The following is a 20003-nucleotide window of genomic DNA, read 5'->3' on the forward strand; positions in this document are numbered from 1 at the left end:
CATATGTAGAACATAATAAAAAGTACAAAAGAATAGATGACAATGCCCAAAAGAAATCTGTGATATATTGCATGGAATGCCATCTGAAAAGCGGTACTATATTTTTCGTTACTTTTCCAATGTCATTTCATTTTTGCTGCAATAATTTCCATGCACTCATTTTGGAAGAAAATCATGAAGCTAAAGTTAATGGTAAGCCTAAAATGCCCTATCAACAGGAGCTGAAGCCTTTATTTCAAAGGCAAACAACGTTTACCAAAAAAAAAAATATTTTAAACATGTGCTATGAATAACTAATAATTCTCGCATTATGCGTGGAGAATATCAGAAATCAATTGTACTGCTAGTTCCTACTAATGCCTCTGCAAGGGGGCTTAAGATATCATTACTATAAAATGGTTCGATATGACTCTCGAGTTCCAGATAAATGCTCATTGGCTCAATTTGAAGCACCAACAACAAAAACATTCTGTTGCATCTTCAAAAGTACTTACAAAAATAAACTACTCTATGCACAACATGCCTCTTTTGAATTGGAGTCAAGATAGCATATTGACCACTATGAGAGTCTGAAATGTACTTTTCCTTTTCATTATTCTCCTTTTGCTGCTTGCCAAGAGCGGTGATCTTGAAGTGCTCTGAAAATGATTGACCAGGGCACAGAGGCATCCATTTAAGATAATTCGTGAAAGCAGTTCCCTATCAAAGTGATAGATATAAAATATAGACATCTTAGATTTCACACTCTGAAGTTGTCTCTTTCTGAATTGAAGACACTCTAATTATTCTCCAAATGCACCAAGGCTATTGATAAAACAGAGACCCCACCTTTAAAATAGAGTTTCAACCTCAGACAAATGGGAAAAACTTGGTCAGGTTGAAAGGGAGAGCATAAAACTCTTCACTTCTAGGATCGGTTTTGAATGAACGGAACTTATCCCACCAATGATGGCCTCTGTCTTTCCTTGTTGAACTCTCCCCCATATGTAGAGTGTTATCCAAAAACAATGCTACGCTGCCAGCAACTAAAGGTGGTGACGAGAAAATCACATTGATAATGTCATTGAACTGTTAAAAAATCCATTCAAAAATGTTTAAAGTTAAAAACATTGAAATTTGAAGAATGAAGGGAATGTTGCCACAACGAACTGCTAGCCAAAAAATTTCAATTTAGTCCCTGAAAGAAGTTGTAAGAACCCTACCCATCGTCCATGAGTGTGGACTGGACCATGACCAGAAGAAACTGTAAATTCATTGAAGTACTGTGGTACTGATAATCCCAAAAACAGAGAGAAGCCCAAGATGAACTTCGTCCTGAAACTATTTAGATTGCAAAATTGAAGGAAACTGAGACCCCCACCAGCTGCTCATCAAGAATACAAAAAATTTCAGACATGAGGCAAAACCCAAAGAATTGTTGTTCTACCCTACAATTTTAAAGCTGCATCGTACAAACTGTCTGCCAATATAGGTACCCAATGAATTGTTGTTTTACCCTAATATGTTGAAATTGCATTGTACAAACTAAGTGTCTGCCAATATGAGTTAACCTTAAGGTTTTATGCATACATCCATTATACATTATGGCAACAACTAAGATACTACTAGTTGACTGACTTTGCAGCTCAGCACATAGGATTTGTGTACACCGTATACATACCAACATAACCAAAGAGGAGACAGTACATGGCAGCGACAATGGGTGCTGGAATAGAAGCAAAGATTGCTCCAAATTTGCCTGGAACACATTAACATGAAATTAGCAATGCAAAATCCTAGACTAGGGAATAAACCCCAAAATGAGAACAATATCCCAACTTGAGTTGATTATCACCAAGAACAGAGAAGAATATCATAAATCCTGCTGATATCTGGAGCACCCTGCGACTCCCAACTCATGTCAACCCCAAAAGACCAGCATTCTCACTGCAAATTCCCAAGATAAGACAAATTTCAGAGCTAGTATTGCCAGAAATGGGTCAAGTTGTAGCTAAAGTTGCCAGAAATGGGTCAAGTTGCCTGGTTCTTACACTGATACTGTGGACCCATTTCCAGTTCCAAACATCCCATCCAATAAAATTCCAATTCCCTGTAGAGAGGACCATTACATTCCATCAACGACAATGATACAATCTTCCAATTACCTGAAGCCATAAGGGTGAAAGCAACGAATCCATTTCCTTACCTACCAGCCTATACCATGGCTGATGATAGATTGAGGGGGAGGTGTGGCACTTGCAAACCTTGAAACAACATAGAATGCACCAGTAGACTGCAAATTTATGAAAGAAAAAAAAAATAGTAGTCAATACCCAATTTTGTTTTTAAATAGAAACCCATAGATAACTATCAGAAATGTCAACGGGATAAAGAAAATAAAAGAGAAGAAAGTATATCTGATATATGGCAAGCAGGCAGACCTCAACAAGAGACACAAATGTTGCAGCCATCATTGCAAAAGACTGTCCTCCATCAAAAACAGGTCCTCCCCATTGAAATGGATATGGAACACTTATCCTGCAGAATAATAAAGACCATGCTGAGGCTTTGCATGAGAACGTACTGTATGAAGTGACATGACAATTAGTATGCATGCTTCTTGTAAGAATGCATACCATTTGGCACCACTAACTAGTCTAGAACGGTCTGTTCAGCAATGGGCTTGGGTCCTTTGAGGGGTATGCTTGTATGCTCCACCTACAGTGAGAATATGGGCATATGCCCACACAATAGCAACTGCAATTATGATGGCAAAACGCTCAAATAAAGGCTTCTTACGAGTCTTGATATGTCAACCATACTGAAAGGAAGGACAAAAGAGTTTAATCAGTTAGTTTCATTCTGCAACAAATTAGTGCCACAATCTTTCCAATTACAAATCATTTAATACAATAGATTTAAAAAAGCATAGAAAGACTAGGAACAGGATATATGATATATATCTAGAGAGATACACTCTAGAAGTTTACACATAATGGTAATTGGTTAATTCCTTACCTGTGAAAAGAATACTAGTGCAATAAGTTGTGGAAGCCCTATTTCAACGCATTTCCCCACCTGTAAATAACATCGGAGTACAACACTTCATTTGAATTTAAAAAAAAAAAAAAGAGGATATATTTTCAAACAAAACGGAAATTCAAATAGAATAGATATTACAAAATATACATCCAAACATAAATTTTAAGGCAGGTAATATGGATATCCAAATGTATGGGTGTTTGGTGAACAGAAGAAATTCCAAGTTTGACGTGAAAAACCTATCAATCTATTGAAAATTGAAAAACTGGTTTCGATAGGACCCAAAAATTATTATTGTAAATGCAAGTTTAACTTGTTGAAAGTTAAAATAAAAACTAAGAGTTGGGCTATTAACTAATAGCTGAATAAACTAACATGATTTGGTTGAAGACATATTAGGTCAATTTTAGTGAGTTAAAGTTCATTAAATTGACAACACTTGAGTCAGGTCATTCTTGTGCTAGTCACTAATACTTTTACTGCATGCAAATATTTCTGAAATACATTTCAACCAAATGAAAGGACTTCATCTATGCTAGCTACTCAAGCTAGAAAGTGTATCAGCGCAAGTAAAATCGAATCCACTGGATTCAAAAAGATTCAATAGCTATGTCATTTAGTCATTATAGCTTAAATTTTCACAAGAGGAGTTTCAAAACAAACTGGAAATAATTCTTTTCAGAACTTACCATGATCCATTTGTGAAACAGTCCAACTCCGAACACTGCTTATTACTAATGTGATTAATATTAATAAAGATCGTACATAATATGCTATTGTGTTAAAAGTTTAAACCTTAAATATATATTAGACGATATAATTAGGAGTAAATCAGGACTAATCTAAGTCAAACATTTCTGAAACATTTTTTATTCATAATACATTTCCCAAAAACATTTTCTGTTTCATCTAGTTTATGCAATATATTTCATCCTGAGTATCTGTGTAAAAGCAGGTGTTAAGTTCCAACCAAACTATCTGTCTAGAAATCACCTACGATGCAGAAAAGCACACACTGCCTCCATTCAAAAGAAGAGTCTGCAGATATCAAATCAAAATATCTATTGCTTCAAGATAAATGAAAGTCCAACAGATGGACCTTGTTTAATAGAAATCGTCATCAAGCCCATAATTATCCAAGCAATATGGGTGCTAGTCAAGTTAGCTAGCATACTTGAGCAGGTCCTTCTGTTCCAAACCAGTTGTAATCACACTGTAATTTTGAGTACCCTGCAGCTTTCCATATTAACTAACAAAAATGTTGGACTAGGGCACTCAAGCTTAGGAATTCTATACCCATATAACTCAAATGCAATTATGGCATTCATTGAAACTTGAAGCATATGAATTCTATTCAAGCAAATAGAAAATTTGTTTAATACCAAGTGAGTGCAATAGAGATCAGCTTCTGAAATAGAATTTGTTTAAGCCAAGTGAACATAACAGAAATGGTGCTCAGTGTCCACTTACCCCCGGGAACCCAAGTTCATAGAGCCCAAGAGCAACAAGAGTTACTAGCGGAACTGCTGAAAGAGGACTCAGATACCTGACACGCACCATGCCATCAAGACAACAAAATCAGGATCTACAGACTGTAAATCCTTAGTACATGTAGAAAATTTGAATGAAATTACTTGAGAAAATGCATAGAGATCAAACCAACCTTAAAACAACAGCCCACAGACCACTGAATCCCAGGATGATTTGCAGTGTTTCGACTTCTTGAACCAAGATTGGATCTACTTAAATTTGATCGACTTCTACTTTTGTTATCATATATATGAATACTTCTATCATAAAACTGAGTGTTTGCAAGAGGTTGCATAGATTTCAGGGAGCCCATCTACTAAAATAAGAGTAGAATGGGTACGCAGTAAAGAGATAATTTTGATAAACATGTGCCATACAAGTAGGACAACCCATAGTGAGATTGGAATGGAAACTCATACCATACGGGTCGGGCAGATCATAAAGAGACCCAAATTAAAACTAATGCCATAGAGGTGGAGAAAACAGTAAACTATAGTGGGATTGGAATCGAAACTCATGCCATAAAGGTGAAGTTGACCACAGAGAAACTCAAATTGAAAATTATGCTATAAGAATGGGGCAAACAAAAGAGAAATTGGAATTTAAACGTATCCCATACAGGAGGGGAAGCCTAAAAAGAGACTTGAATTGAAACTTGTGCCATGCAGATGGACCAAACCATAGAGTGATTGGAATTAAAAATCAAGTCGTAGAGGTGGAGCAGACCAACTGCGACAACCCAGAAAGAGATTTGAATTGAAAGTTGTGTCATACATTGAGACGAACCACAAAGAGACTCAAATTGAAATGCATGCCATACAGGTGAAGCGAACCATAGAAAATTGGAATTGAAACTCATACCATACCAGTGGAGCAAACCACAAATAAATTGGAAATGAAGCTCGTCCATAAAGGTAATTGAATTGAATTGCATGCTATACAAATAGGGCAGAGCACAGAGAGAATGGAAATGGAAATCATGTCACACAGGAGGGGTCAAACCATAGAGAGATTGGAATCCTAATCTTGGGATTGCCAGGTCTAGAAGCAAAATTCTGCTCTGTGAGCAGAAGAGGAGTGCTTCCAAATTGGATGTCTAGTCACTCAATTTCAAAAACCTTTTCTGGGGCAAGTGACATAGAGATAATCCTTCAGGGAAACGTTTTTTTTAGGTATACATCCAAGATTTTATTTGGATAACTTTTCATTGCAGGGTTGATGCATCTTCATTTGAAGATGGGGATGGATTGACAACAATGTGCCTTTCAGGATGTGAAAGGTTTGTACGACCTGAATGCTGCACAAACTTTGCAGGTGACAAGAATGTGCCATGGCACACACAAACTATACTAACCTCATCTCTACTATAATTGTACAAGAATCCACTGATTGTTTTCCCATTTGGGCCTAGTCCAGTAGTTGAAACACAAGGCATTTTGGGCAATGAGGATTGAGTTGGAGGCCTTTTATCTTCAAAAATATTTGGATTAACTGTTTTTTTTGTTGTAGCATTTGAAGCAGATACTTGTTGTGAATATTATACAATTTCCTGTCAACATCCTCACACAAGGATGGAGGCATTCTGGCAACCTCTTTCCAGCATGAGGATGAAGAAATAGAGGCATTCTGGCGACCTCTTTCCAGCATGAGGATGAAGAAACAGAGGCATTCTGGCGACCTCTTTCCAGCATGAGGATGAAGAAACAGAGGCATTCTGGCTACCTCTTTCCAGCATGAGGATGAAGAAACAGAGGAGTCTGCCTTCACCTTTTGAAAATCCCATAAAATAACCTCGTGCAAAAGCCCCTCTCCGTCTTTGACCTTCCCACCTGTAACTAGAACCTGCGACCCACAGGTGAGCAGGTAAGGGAACATGTGTTTTTTCTTGGCCAGCTCTGGCAAGGGTGCAGAAATGGAAGTCCCATTTCCGATTGAAACCCATTATGACCCACCAGCCACTGATGCCACTGATGATCAAACAATAGAAAGTACCATCACAAAAAAGCAAAGTCATTCCCATATGTGGCCGCACTACCCACAAATCCTCGGGCATGGTTCCTGCAATACGCCATGACCTGTAAGTGGAATCATATATTTCCACTATATCGCCTTTCTGATCACGGGGTCGGCCCACGGCCACCACTTTGTATGCACCCAGCGGAGCCATCGAATCGATTTGTTGCATCCAGCAGAGCCACCCACGGCAACCACTTTGTATGCACCCAGCGGAGCCATCGAATCGATTTGTTGCATCCAGCGGAGCCACCGAACCGAAAGAATTGTAAATGAGACTATGGTTATAATACTGCAAATCAAGATTTAGTGTACTTGACGGTTAGTAACATCTAATGGTCGAAAAACATTTAATCGTCTAACAATCTATCAGAAAGGTAGTTGGGGGAGTTGATTTCAGAGAGAAATGCCTTACGACGTAATAATATAAATTTAATCTTTGGTGTTGTAAGCTATAATACGCCTAATGGAATGTAAAAATAATAATCTAAATTTAATATTCGGCATTGAGAAATCCTGATCTATACTCAATAAAATATAATCCAAATTATGAATCTACAAAACACTTTAATTTTGTCTATTATTACTCTCTTTATGGAACTTTTCACTGCATGAGTTGTTAGCTTGTTACATGCTCTAGGGAATTTGGTTCATGACAATTTGGATTGACTGTAATTTCTTACAATGTCACGATCTAGGAAATTGTGGATCAAAATTCGGACTGACGCTAATTTTTTACTCTGTCATGGCTTTAATGGTGGACAGGTTTTTTCACTTTGTCATGGCTTTAATGGTGGACAGGTTGTGTACATAGTTTAGACTTTATTGTGCACGATATTTACATTTTAGTGGTTGGTTCTCATATAGTTCAACTGATTGAGAGATATATTGGGCCTGTAATGCGGGTGCAAATACCAGATATTTTGCTTGGAAAGCGTTTTGTAATAGGTGATACCGAGGGTGCTGTTTCAGCATATAAGTAAAATACATTATATTTGCCTTTATTTTTCTGTAATTTCACCATTTTTTCGGATAAATTTGTCATCAGCGAGAGTTTTATATTTGAATGTTGGTTGAGATGTGGCTTATTAATGGTAAGTGACCCTGAGGTTTTCGTTCAAAAAATGGATAGGGTTTCAACGTTGTAGATGCCGCTGATTAAATGGAGGAGTTTCCACTGCGTATTAATAATCTCTATATCGAGCTCGTGTCTATCTTCTTCAACTTGAGGTCCTTGTACTCAAACTACCCCGAATTTCTTAACGAGGTTTGTTGCTTAGTCCAGAATTAAAGACAGCCAAGCAAACACTACCATCGCGCTGATTCCGTCAAGTGAAAACAAAAAATAATTATCTGTAAGTGGCACATAAGGCTTGTAATGGCATCATGTGACATGTACAGTCCTCGAGGCAGTGCACTTGGGATCTGCAAGTTGAACAGAAAATACCAAAATACATCAGATAAATACAAAAATGAGAGCAATTAGACACCACATCTAGCATAAAGCCTTTTTGTATTAAGTGGCATACAGCTGCCTATGATTGTCTTCCCCAAAATTTTATGGATCCTCTTTTGTTTATCACAGTGAAATGTCACATGTTCCATTAAATCTCCTTCTGTACACAAGTTTCAATGGTTTTGTGTGATCATGTCTCGTTTTTGGATTGCTTGTAATCTCTTTTAGGTATGAATGTAATCGCTGAGGAAGAGAATCGCTTCTGATATCCTCTGTGTTAGAAATTCAGGTGGACGTGAGGACAAGAGAAGGGAAGGCGCTGAACATCCACATGTTCTGTTGTAGAAGCCCGGGTTACTTCTATCCACAATCAGGGTTCTGGATGTACTTCGTCGTGCGCTCTAACTCTGTTGTTTTACACAAGTCATGAGCAATCCATATGGGGCGATGTTACAGCCGAGCAGATCAAAACCTTGTTGCTGGATACTAAAGGATATCAAGGCGGACTGTGGCAAAAGAGAGTAGATGCGCTTCTTCAACTTCATTTTCGGGTGAAAACCGTAATATTCTTTCACTCAGGTTACATGTCATAATCCGTCTGATTCCCATAACGTTAGATTTTCTGAGGGGCCGCTGTTATACAAGATTCCAAGAAGGTTAGATTTAACTTTTGGGATTTCAAACAATTTTAATTTTTTTGTTTTTATTTTTGAATTTTGGTCATCCAAGTTATTGCATTGTTTTAGAGATCCTATAAAGTGTTGTGAGACTGATAACGGCGATCGTTCTGTTATATTTAAATATTTATGTAAAGTTCAACCGAAACAACGCAAAACAAGCGGGCCCAGGTTCTCAACCCTGGCAGGGACTACCGCTACGACAGTGGCTCCCTAAAAATATTTGCCACCATTGGATCAAAACTCTCTCTTTATAACTGAAACAATACCCATCTTTAGTCCATACTCATCACTTAGTAACTGAAACAATACCCATCTTTAGTCCATACTCATCACTTAGGCCTGTAATTTTTTGTGTGTTTCTTATTGTTGTTGTAGGACTCTGCGGGAAGACGATATTCATCCGGCCAAATGATGGCGAACACTGGGAAGAACGACCGGCAGCAGAGTATGTGATTTCCAGGGGATGAATCAAAGGTGTTTTTGAAAAAACCATGGAGTCTTTGATTTCCTCGTATCCATGGACGAATGCTGAGCTTTCATGGCAGCGAACAAGGTTTCATTTCATTTTCAACTTGAGAAGAATTGGATGAACGATACTGTGTTGGAAGAAATTTAATACATTTGGATTTACTGTTAATTTTATTTAATTTATTCGGTTTATTCTGATTTTTGTCTATTTTTGTGTGTGGGATTGGCATTGGGGTTTGTTGCAGTCAATTCCATTTGTAAATTCGTGAGCCAGTTTTTATCGGGTGGTTCCACTGGTTCTTTTGCCTTTGGGAACACGGAAAACGACTGGCAGCAAAATATGTGATTTCCAGAGGATGAATCAAAGGTGTTTCTGAAAAACCATGGGGTTTTCGATTTCCCCATATCCATGGATGAATGCTGAGCTCTCATGGCAGCGAATGGGGTTTCATTTCATTTTCAGCTTAGAAGAATTGGATGAACGATATTGTGTTGGAAGAAATTTAATACATTTGGATTTATTGTTACTTTTAATTTCTTCGGTTTATTCTGATTCTGGTCTATTTCTGTGCGTGGGATTGGTGCTGGGGTTTGTCACAGTCAATTCCATTTGTCAATTGGTGAGCCAATTTTTATCTGATGGTTTCACTGGTTCTTTTGCTGACTACATAGATATTCACAGGTACCCTCATTTCTCTTGATCAAATTATCACAAATCTGAGAGTTGTTTTGGAAATCTACAAGTATTCTGTTTGAGTTTGTTTTGATCATGTGGATGGAGAATGAACAGGAGCCATCATGAGTATGGTGGGAAGAAATGACATGCAGTTCTCGAGTCTATTTGTGTTCTTCCAATAAAAACGAGCTTAGATCCATCCCAAGCTGAGGTACAAGTATTTTCATCCCTGGCAGTGTTGAAAATGTCACCTGTTCTAGGTGAAGGTGAAGACACGTGGAATTTTTTTAGTACGAAAAAAGCATGCTTTTGTGTTAATATCAGATGAGTTGCAAATTTACATATAGTCTGGCAGAGATATACCAGAAACAAAAAACATAGAATTAACAAGTCTATAAAAAGTCACCATAAAAACATTACCTCCTATAAACAGTACAAGGAGGGAAAACAGAGATATGTGACAAAACATAGGATATATGTATGAAATCAGTATACAAACCAAAAAGTTAGGCAAGAGTGAGATAAATCTTGATATAGGAACATCACCTGCAAAAGATGAAAAACTTGCTTTGCAAAGGACATTGTGAGAGACCCAGTGGCCAGAAACAAAAATGAGAAACAAAAAGCAAGGAGAGAAAGAAACTGATACAGATTATGTTCTAGGGAGGGAAAAATCCTCTATCTGGTAAGTAATATTACCCAGAAGAATGTCCATTTTCCATTTACCCGGTTGTATTAGTAGCCCTTTCTTTGACAAACTGTCTGCTTGTACATTTTGTGATTTGTCCACATGTTGAATAGAATAATCCTTTTTTCCTTTCCAGAAAAAATCGATTCTGTTCATCCATCCTGTTAGCATTTGATTTTTTATGGAAAGTTTGCCAGTGACATGATCAATTATGATTTTAGAATCTCCATAGATATGAAGAGCCGGGATGTTTAGGAAAGCACTGAGATATAGGAGACCTGAAAGTGCCATTGCTTCAGCTTTGTTATTTGTGCCTTCTCCACCATTCCAGTGAATGGAGAAATTTTGATGTTCATTCATAGAAATGAAAATACCACAGGCACATATCCCGTTTTGCGTTGCCCCATCGAAAAAAGCCCTAGGGAATTTCAATTGAGAAATTTTTTGTTTCCTGATTTTGTTTTTATATTGTATGATCTGGGGCGAAAAAGAGTTATAGAGAGAGATGATCTTGTAGAAAACTAGCTGAAAATCTTTTTGTTTGTTTTGAAACAGATACTTGTTTCTCCACTTCCATTGCCAATCAATAAGCTTAAATCAATAAATGACAGTTGAAACATGTGGCAACAAAAACTAAATATGTCCACACTAACTACTACCGGTCTTCTTTTATATCTTTGTGCTTAGCATTAGTTTACACAAAATGCAAGATTAGACTATTTCTTGTGCCCTAATAACAGAAGCAAGCATCTTACATCCTTTGTTTTAATATATGTTATGTCTTCTCCTATCGTGAGAACAAACTTCTTCTAACTTGTGTTGCATTGTATTGATTGTAGCATCCTTTCCCCATTTGCAAGCTATTTGTGCATCTTTGAACTCTCCTACCAAAGCAAGATTGGTTTCTTGCTAAGTGCTAGTTTGTTGGCTTCATCTATCTCAACCCCAATCAAGGGATAAAACAAATTGCAGTGTAACTTCTTTTGAATCAATGGATAGAACTTCTTTTCATGTTGTCAATCAAATCTTTTTGGAAGAAACTGTGTTGGGTGTGGGAAATGTTTGATGTTTTGAGGGATGCCCTACCTATGAAAATAATGTTGTTTGTTCCTGATGGTGGGTGGACCATCCTCAGAAATTTTCCACACACAACACAATTTCTTTTAGAAGCATTTTATCCACAACATCAGTTCAAACTATGGAAATCTTCATTCCCAAACTTCTTTTCATTTAAAGGATTCAAGGTTAAGATATATTTGCTCTTCCACCCACCATCCTCAGAAAATTTCCACACATAGCACAATTTCTTTTAGAAGCATTTTATCCACAACATCAGTTCAAACTATGGAAATCTTCATTCCCAAACTTCTTTTCATTTAAAAGATTCAAGGTTAAGATATATTTGCTCTTTGGTTTCCCACACAAACATAATTTCCTCTAAAAACATTTGATCAGCAACATGAGTTCAAACTGTGAAAACATTTTCATATAAAGATGAAAAGATTTAGGGTATATTTACTCTTTTGAGATTATGCACATTCATTCTTTTCCATCATAGCTCAATGATGATATTACACAACGTGACATACCCATCTTTCACTGAAATGAAACATCTTTGATTGTTTATCTTGGTGCAATACTCAATCTTTTTACAGGGTTTCATATAGTGAATGATAAGGTTATTAGCCTGCCCTTAACAAAATTAACACCAAGGTATCTTTCTGCACAGGATTTCTGAGAACAATGATCGAGACTGTCATTTCTCGTTTGTGAAAAACTGGACGCTGGTTCACATCGAAGACTGTGAGAAGACACTGAAAATGCCTCTATTATTCTCTGAATTTGGAATCCCTAAAAGAGATGGAGGATACAAGGAGAGTTTCATGGAGGTTGTGTATGAGAGTGTGTTAAGGTCTTCAAGAATGGGTGGAGCAGCAGGAGGGAGCCTGGTATGGAAGCTAGTGTCTCCAGAGGACAGAGATCATATGGGAGATGGGTTTGAGATCGGGTTTTTGTAGGACCAGTCATATGAATGAGTCTTAGGCCTGATGGTCTGTGTATTGTGAGGTTTAACAATAGGATGTTCTATGAGAAGGCAATCAGTGCATGGAGAGATGGTACAGATTACAGTTGGATTCAACTTGTTCTGCAGTATTTTCAATGTGTGACTAGCTTCACACAACCTGAGATAATAAAAGACTTGAAGAAACCAGTGAAAACAAATTCTCCATTTGGTTGGCCTTCGGGGTTTCTGAGAATGGGGAGTGACCCTTTTAATGCAGTTATTGTTTATAGAAATTTTAAGCCCATTTGAATATGCAGCATAGTGCTTAGGATTTCATTGGAATTGGGCTTCTTTGCTCAGGTAAGGTCCTAGTCTGGAGATCTGCCAAGTAATCATAAAAGAGAGAGATGTACCCCATGGGTGCATGGTCAACATTCCAATTTAATTTGTAGAATTTATCCTGGTATTTATTCTTCTTCATTAATGTGGGTTGTAGAGTACCCTGTTGAAATATTGTCATCATGTTTTGCATATGGGTTTCAGTAAGAGCACTAAGTCCAGTGGGATGTGACTTGTAAGCCAAATGAAAAACTCTATTGTTCGATACCAGAATTAACAGTATGGCTGAACACTTAAAGGTCATCGTACACATGGCAGATTGCTATTAGGCATGTAAATTTTTAGTGTGCCTTTCTTTCATTTTTGGAAAATGCATCTTATAGTTCATCAACAAAGAATACATCAATAATTATATATTATGGAGCTAATGCTTGAGCTGACAGATTACCCGTACCTACATAGACAAGGAGTAATAGTCTATCAGCTTTGACACCAATTGCAAGAAAATATTTATCTGCATCTTTCTTGAAAATGATATTCTTGAATGAAATCTGGACAACCAATTATGAGCAGTGATCTTAAAGTTGTGGGTTCTCCCAAACTAAATGGATTAGTCACCGAGACTGTCATTTCTCGTTTGTGAAAAAATGGATGCGGGTTCACACCAAAGACTGACAAGACACTAAAAATGCCTCTGTTATTCTCTGAATTTTGAATCCCTAAAAGAGATGGAGGATAGAGGGAGAGTTTCATGGAGGTTGTGTATGAGAGTGTGCTAAGGTCTTCATGAATGGGTGGAGCAGCTGAAGGGAGCCTGGTATGGCAGCTAGTGTCTTCTTAAAGTTGTGGGTTCTCCCAAAATAAATGGATTAGTCACCCCCATCAATGGTTGGGCACTGATGAGAAAAAGAGTTGTTGTGTAAAAGAAGAAAGTGGATATTAAAGCACATATAAATGCATCTAGTTCTTTGTCTATGACATAAGCAATATAATGCCCACAGTGGGTAAAACAGTTAGTGAATGGGTGCCCTATGGGTGTTTCACTAGTGTAACCCTCAACTAGATATTATAGCGGTAGTAGTTGTAATCAACACCATGTCATGTCAGTACAAGACTGGCTTATTTTTTGATTCCTCTAGTCTCTCTCACACACAAAAAACAAAAACAAGACCCAAAAAAATAGTATAAAATGCTTTGAGTCCTACAAATTATTGTTTCAGGAATTTGAATGTTGATGGAAAAGATAATCTACTTTTGCAAATCTTCAACCAGCAGTATTGATTTTTATCTTGTATTTGGTGACTCGATTGATTCTTGGAGTTCTAATTGATTTTCAAGAGTTTAGCCATCTAGGATTTAAGTTGTTGCTTAAGGTTTCCTGTTATTTAAATTTTGTCTCTAAGGTTCTTGTAGCTATTCATGTAAGGCTGTAATTTTGTATCTGTCTTGAGTCTATTTGTGTTCTTCCAATAAATACCAACCTAGATCCATCCCAAGCTGAGTTACAAGTATTTTCATCCCTGGCAGTGTTGAAAATGTCACCTGTTGTAGGTGAAGAGACATGGGAAAATTTACATTGCCAATCAATAAGCTTAAATAAATAAATGATAGTTGAAACATGTGACTGGCTTCACACAACCTGAGATAATAAAAGACTTGAAGAAGCCAGTGAAAACAGATTCTCCATTTGGTTGGCCTTTGGCATTTCTGAGAATGGGAAGTGACCCTTTTAATGCAGTTATTGCTCATAGAAATTTTAAGGCCATTCGAATATGCAGCATTGTGCTCAGGAAGTCTATTAAATAAAGTCTCCAAGGATTTCACTGGAATTGGGCTTCTTTTCTCAGGTAAGGGCCTAGTCCGTAGATCTGCCAAGTAATCATAAAAGAGAGAGATGTACCACATGGGCGCATGGTCAAGATTCCAATTTAATTTGTAGAATTTATCCTGGTATTTATTCTTCTTCATTAATGGGGGTTGTAGAGTACCCTGTTGAAATATTGTCATCATGTTTTGCATATGGGTTTCAGTAAGAGAACTAAGTCCAGTGGGTTGTGACTTGTAAGCCAAATGAAAAATTCTATTGTTCGATACCAGAATTGACACAGTATGGATGAACACTTAAAGGTCATGGTACGCATGGCAGATTGATATTAGGCATGCTAATTTTAAGCGTGCCTTTCTTTCATTTTTGGAAAATGCATCTTATAGTTCATCAACAAAGAATACATCAAGAATTATATATTATGGAGCTAATGCTTGAGCTGACAACTTACCCGTACCTACATAGACAAGTGTCAAGGAGTAATAGTCTATCAGCTCTGACACCAATTTCAATAAAATCTTTATCTGCATCTTTCCTGAAGATGCTATTCCTGAATGAAATCTGGACAACCAATTATGAATCCTGATCTTAAAGTTGCGGGTTCTCCCAAACTAAATGGATTAGTCACCGAGACTGTCATTTCTCGTTTGTGAAAAACTGGACGCAGGTTCACATTGAAGACTGAGAAGGCATTGAAAATGCCTCTGTTATTCTCTGAATTTTGAATCCCTAAAAGAGATGGAGGATAGAGGGAGAGTTTCATGGAGTTTGTGTATGAGAGCGTGCTAAGGTATTCATGAATGGGTGGACAGCAGGAGGGAGCCTGGTATGGCAGCTAGTGTCTCCTTGAAGTTGTGGATTCTCCCAAACTAAATGGATTAGTCACCCCATCAACGGTTGGGCACTGATGAGTAAATGAGTTGTTTTGTGTAAAAGAATAAAGTGGATATTAAAACACATATAAATGCATCTAGTTCTTTGTCTATGACATAAACAATATAATGCCTACAATGGGTAAAGCAATTAGTGAATGGGTTTCCTATGGGTGTTTCACTAGTGTAACCCTCAACTAGATATTATAGCTGTAGTAGTCGTAATCAACACCATGTCATGTCAGTACAAGACTGGCTTAGTTTTTAATTCCTCTAGTCTCTCTCACACACAAAAAACAAAAACAAGACAAGAAAAACAATATAAAATGCTTTGAGTCCTACAAATTATTGTTTCAGGGATTTGAATGTTGATGGAAAAGATAATCTACTTTTGCAAATCTTCAACCAGCAGTATTGATTTTTATATTGTTTTTGGTGACTCAATTGATTCTTGGAGTTCTAATTGATTTTCAAGAGTTTAGGCATCTAGGATTTAAGTTGTTGCTAATAGTTTCGTGTTATTTAAATTTTGTCTCTAGGTTTGTTGTAGCTATTCATGTAAGGATGTAAATTTGTATTTGTCTCGAGTCTATTTGTGTTCTTCCAATAAATACTAGCCTAGATCCATCCCAAACTGAGTTACAAGTATTTTCATCCCTGGTAGTGTGGAAAATGTCACCCATTGTAGGTGAAGACACATGGGAAAATTTACATTGCCAATCAATAAGCTTAAATCAATAAATGACAGTTGAAACATGTGGTAGCAAAAAATAAATACATCCACACTATCTACTACCGGTCTTCTTTTATATCTTTGTGCTTAGCATTAGTTTACACAAAATGCAAGATTAGACTATCTCTTGTGCCCTAATGCCAACAGCAAGGATCTTACATCCTTTGTTCTAATATATGTTCTGTCTTCTCCTATTGTGAGAACAAACTTCTTCTAACTTGTGTTTCATTGTATTGACTGTAGCATCCTTTCCCCATTTGTAAGCTATCTGTGCATCTTTGAACCCTCCTACCAAAGCAAGATTGGTTTCTTGCTAAGTGCTAGTTTTTTGGATTCATCTATCTCAACTCCAATCAAGGGATGAAACAAATTGCAGTGTAACTTCTTTTGAGTCAATGGATAAAACTTCTTTTCATGTTGTCAATCAAATCTTTTTGGAAGAAACTGTGTTGGGTGTGGGAAATGTTTGATGTTTTGAGGGATGCTCTACCTATGAAAATAGCGTTGTTTGTTCCTGATGGTGGGTGGACCGTCCTCAGAAATTTTCCACACACAACACAGTTTCTTCTAGAAGCATTTTATCCACAACATCAGTTCAGACTGTGGAAACCTTCATTCCCAAACTTCTTTTCATTTAAAAGATTCAAGGTTAAGATATATTTTCTCTTTGGTTTCCCACACAAACATAATTTCTTCTAAAAACATTTGATCGGAAACATGAGTTCAAACTGTGAAAACATTTTCATATAAAGGGTATAATTACTCTTTTGAGATTATGCACATTCATTCTTTTCCATAATAGTTCAATGATGATATTACACAGCGTGACATACCCATCTTTCACTGAAATGAAATATCTTCGATTGTTTATCTTGGTGCAATGCTCAAGATTTTTACAGGGTTTCATATAGTGAATGATAAGGTTATGAGCCTGCCCTTAACAGGATCAACACCAAGGTATCTTTCTGCACAGGATTTCCGAGAACAGTGATCGAGACTGTAATTTCTCGTTTGTGAAAAACTGGACGTGGGTTCACATCGAAGACTGTGAGAAGACATTGAAAATGCCTATGTTATTCTCTGAATTTGAAATCCCTAAAAGAGATGGAGGATACATGGAGAGTTTCATGGAGATTGCGTATGAGAGTGCAAAGGTCTTCAAGAATGGGTGGAGCAACAGGAGGGAGCCTGGTATAGCAGCTAGTGTCTCCAGAGGACAGAGATCATATGGGAGATGGGTTTGAGATCGTGTTTTCGCAGGACCAGTCATATGAATGAATCTTAGGCCTGGTGGTCTGTGTATTGTGAGGTTTAGCAATAGGATGTTCTATGAGAAGGCAATCAGTGCATGGAGAGATGGTACAGATTACAGTAGGATTCAGCTTGTTGTGCATTATTTTCAATGTGTGACTGGGTTCACATAACCTGAGATAATAAAAGACTTGAAGAAGCCAGTGAAAACAGATTCTCCATTTGGTTGGCCTTCGGTGTTTCTGAGAATGGGGAGTGACCCTTTTAATGCAGTTATTGCTCATAGAAATTTTAAGCCCATTTGAATATGCGACATAGTGCTCAAGAAGTCTATTAAATAAGGTCTCTGAGGATTTCACTGGAATTGGGCTTCTTTTCTCAGGTAAGGGCCTAGTCCGGAGATCTGCCAAGTAATCATAAAAGAGAGAGATGTACCCCATGGGTGCATGGTCAAGATTCCAATTTAATTTGTAGAATTTATCCTGGTATTTATTCTTCTTCATTAATGGGGGTTGTAGAGTACCCTGTTGAAATATTGTCATCATGTTTTGGATATGGGTTTCAGTAAGAGCACTAAGTCCAGTGGGTTGTGACTTGTAAGCCAAATGAAAAACTTTGTTGTTCGATACCAGAATTGACACAGTATGGCTGAACACTTAAAGGTCATGGTACACATGGCAGATTGCTATTAGGCATGTTAATTTTAAGCGTGCCTTTCTTTCATTTTTGGAAAATGCATCTTATAGTTCATCAACAAAGAATACATCAAGAATTATATATTATGGAGCTAATGCTTGAGCTGACAGGTTACCCGTACCTACATAGACAAGGAGTAATAGTCTATCAGCTCTGACACCAATTGCAAGAAAATCTTTATCTGCATCTTTCCTGAAAATGCTATTCCTGAATGAAATCTGGACAACCAATTATGAACCCTGATCTTAAAGTTGTGGGTTCTCCCAAACTAAATGGATTAGTCACCGAGACTGTCATTTCTCGTTTGTGAAAAAATGGACGCGGGTTCACATCGAAGACTGAGAAGACACTGAAAATGCCTCTGTTATTCTCTGAATTTTGAATCCCTAAAAGAGATGGAGGATAGAGGGAGAGTTTCATGGAGGTTGTGTATGAGAGTGTGCTAAGGTCTTCATGAATGGGTGGAGCAGCAGAAGGGAGCCTGGTATGGAAGCTAGTGTCTTCTTAAAGTTGTGGGTTCTCCCAAACTAAATGGATTAGTCACCCCATCAACGGTTGGGCACTGATGAGTAAAAGAGTTGTTTTGTGTAAAAGAAGAAAGTGGATATTAAAGCACATATAAATGCATCTAGTTCTTTGTCTATGACATAAACAATATAATGCCCACAGTGGGTAAAACAGTTAGTGAATGGGTGCCCTATGGGTGTTTCACTAGTGTAACCCTCAACTAGATATTATAGTGGTAGTAGTCGTAATCAACACCATGTCATGTCAGTACAAGACTGGCTTAGTTTTTTATTCCTCTAGTCTCTCTCACACACAAAAAATAAAAACAAGACAAAAAAACAGTATAAAATGCTTTGAGTCCTACAAATTATTGCTTTCGGGAATTTGAATGTTGATGGAAAAGATAATCTACTTTTGCAAATCTTCAACCAGCAGTATTGATTTTTATCTTGTATTTGGTGACTCGATTGATTCTTGGAGTTCTAATTGATTTTCAAGAGTTTAGGCATCTAGGATTTAAGTTGTTGCTTAAGGTTTCCTGTTATTTAAATTTTGTCTCTAGGGTTCTTGTAGCTATTCATGTAAGGTTGTAATTTTGTATTTGTCTTGAGTCTATTTGTGTTCTTCCAATAAATACCAGCCTAGATCCATCCCAAGCTGAGTTACAAGTATTTTCATCCCTGGCAGTGTTGAAAATGTCACCTGTTGTAGGTGAAGACACATGGGAAAATTTACATTGCCAATCAATAAGCTTAAATCAATAAATGACAGTTGAAACATGTGGAAGCAAAAAATAAATACATCCAAACTATCTACTTCCGGTCTTCTTTTATATCTTTGTTCTAATATATGTTTTGTCTTCTCCTATTGTGAGATCAAACTTCTTCTAACTTGTGTTGCATTGTATTGACTGTAGCATCCTTTCCCCATTTGCAAGCTATCTGTGCATCTTTGAACTCTCCTACCAAAGCAAGATTGGTTTCTTGCTAAGTGCTAGTTTGTTGGCTTCATCTATCTCAACCCTGAATCAAGGGATAAAACAAATTGCAGTGTAACTTATTTTGAATCAATGGATAAAACTTCTTTTCATGTTGTCAATCGAATCTTTTTGGAAGAAACTGTGTTGGGTGTGGGAAATGTTTGATGTTTTGAGGGATGCACTACCAATGAAAATAGCGTTGTTTGTTCCTGATGGTGGGTGGACAATCCTCAGAAATTTTCCACACACAATACAGTTTCTTCT

At 37.2% G+C, this 20003-nt stretch overlaps 1 protein-coding gene and 1 pseudogene across 10 annotated transcripts; one reads left to right on the forward strand and one right to left on the reverse strand.

Annotated features, from left to right (window-relative positions):
* Positions 1–837: 837 nt before the first annotated feature.
* Positions 838–6718, reverse strand: LOC149264726 (nucleobase-ascorbate transporter 6-like; annotated as a pseudogene).
* An 826-nt stretch (positions 6719–7544) lies between these two features.
* Positions 7545–19503, forward strand: LOC149264727 (mannan endo-1,4-beta-mannosidase 6-like). 10 transcript variants are annotated; one of them, XR_016259815.1, is made up of 5 exons: positions 7546–7831; positions 8310–8676; positions 9076–9253; positions 9414–10055; positions 12262–12858. XR_016259815.1 is itself a non-coding variant. In XM_089428819.1 (4 exons), exons 3-4 carry the CDS (start codon positions 9192–9194, stop codon positions 17548–17550), a joined length of 333 nt encoding a protein of 110 aa, XP_089284945.1. In that variant the 5' UTR covers positions 7545–7919; positions 8310–8676; positions 9076–9191; the 3' UTR covers positions 17551–19503. The 10 variants fall into 10 exon arrangements, 1 of the variants encoding a protein (XP_089284945.1); XR_016259821.1 differs by having other exon boundaries at positions 7546–7794; XR_016259813.1 differs by lacking the exons at positions 7546–7831; positions 8310–8676 and having other exon boundaries at positions 8889–9253; positions 9414–9535; positions 9769–9850; positions 9959–10055.
* Positions 19504–20003: the final 500 nt, after the last annotated feature.

Source organism: Pinus tabuliformis, chromosome 6 (genome assembly GCF_031772625.1).
Source record: "Pinus tabuliformis cultivar Carrire ecotype Pingquan chromosome 6, CPIR1, whole genome shotgun sequence".
NCBI lineage: Eukaryota > Viridiplantae > Streptophyta > Pinopsida > Pinales > Pinaceae > Pinus > Pinus tabuliformis.

Bases quoted from the DNA above. Each gene is read 5' to 3' on its own strand.
- LOC149264727 (XM_089428819.1), top strand. From the start codon at position 9,192: ATGGAGTCTTTGATTTCCTCGTATCCATGGACGAATGCTGAGCTTTCA. The intron at 9,254-17,279 runs GTTTCATTTCAT...CTTTCTGCACAG, and splicing joins CTTTCATGGCAGCGAACAAG to GATTTCCGAGAACAGTGATC.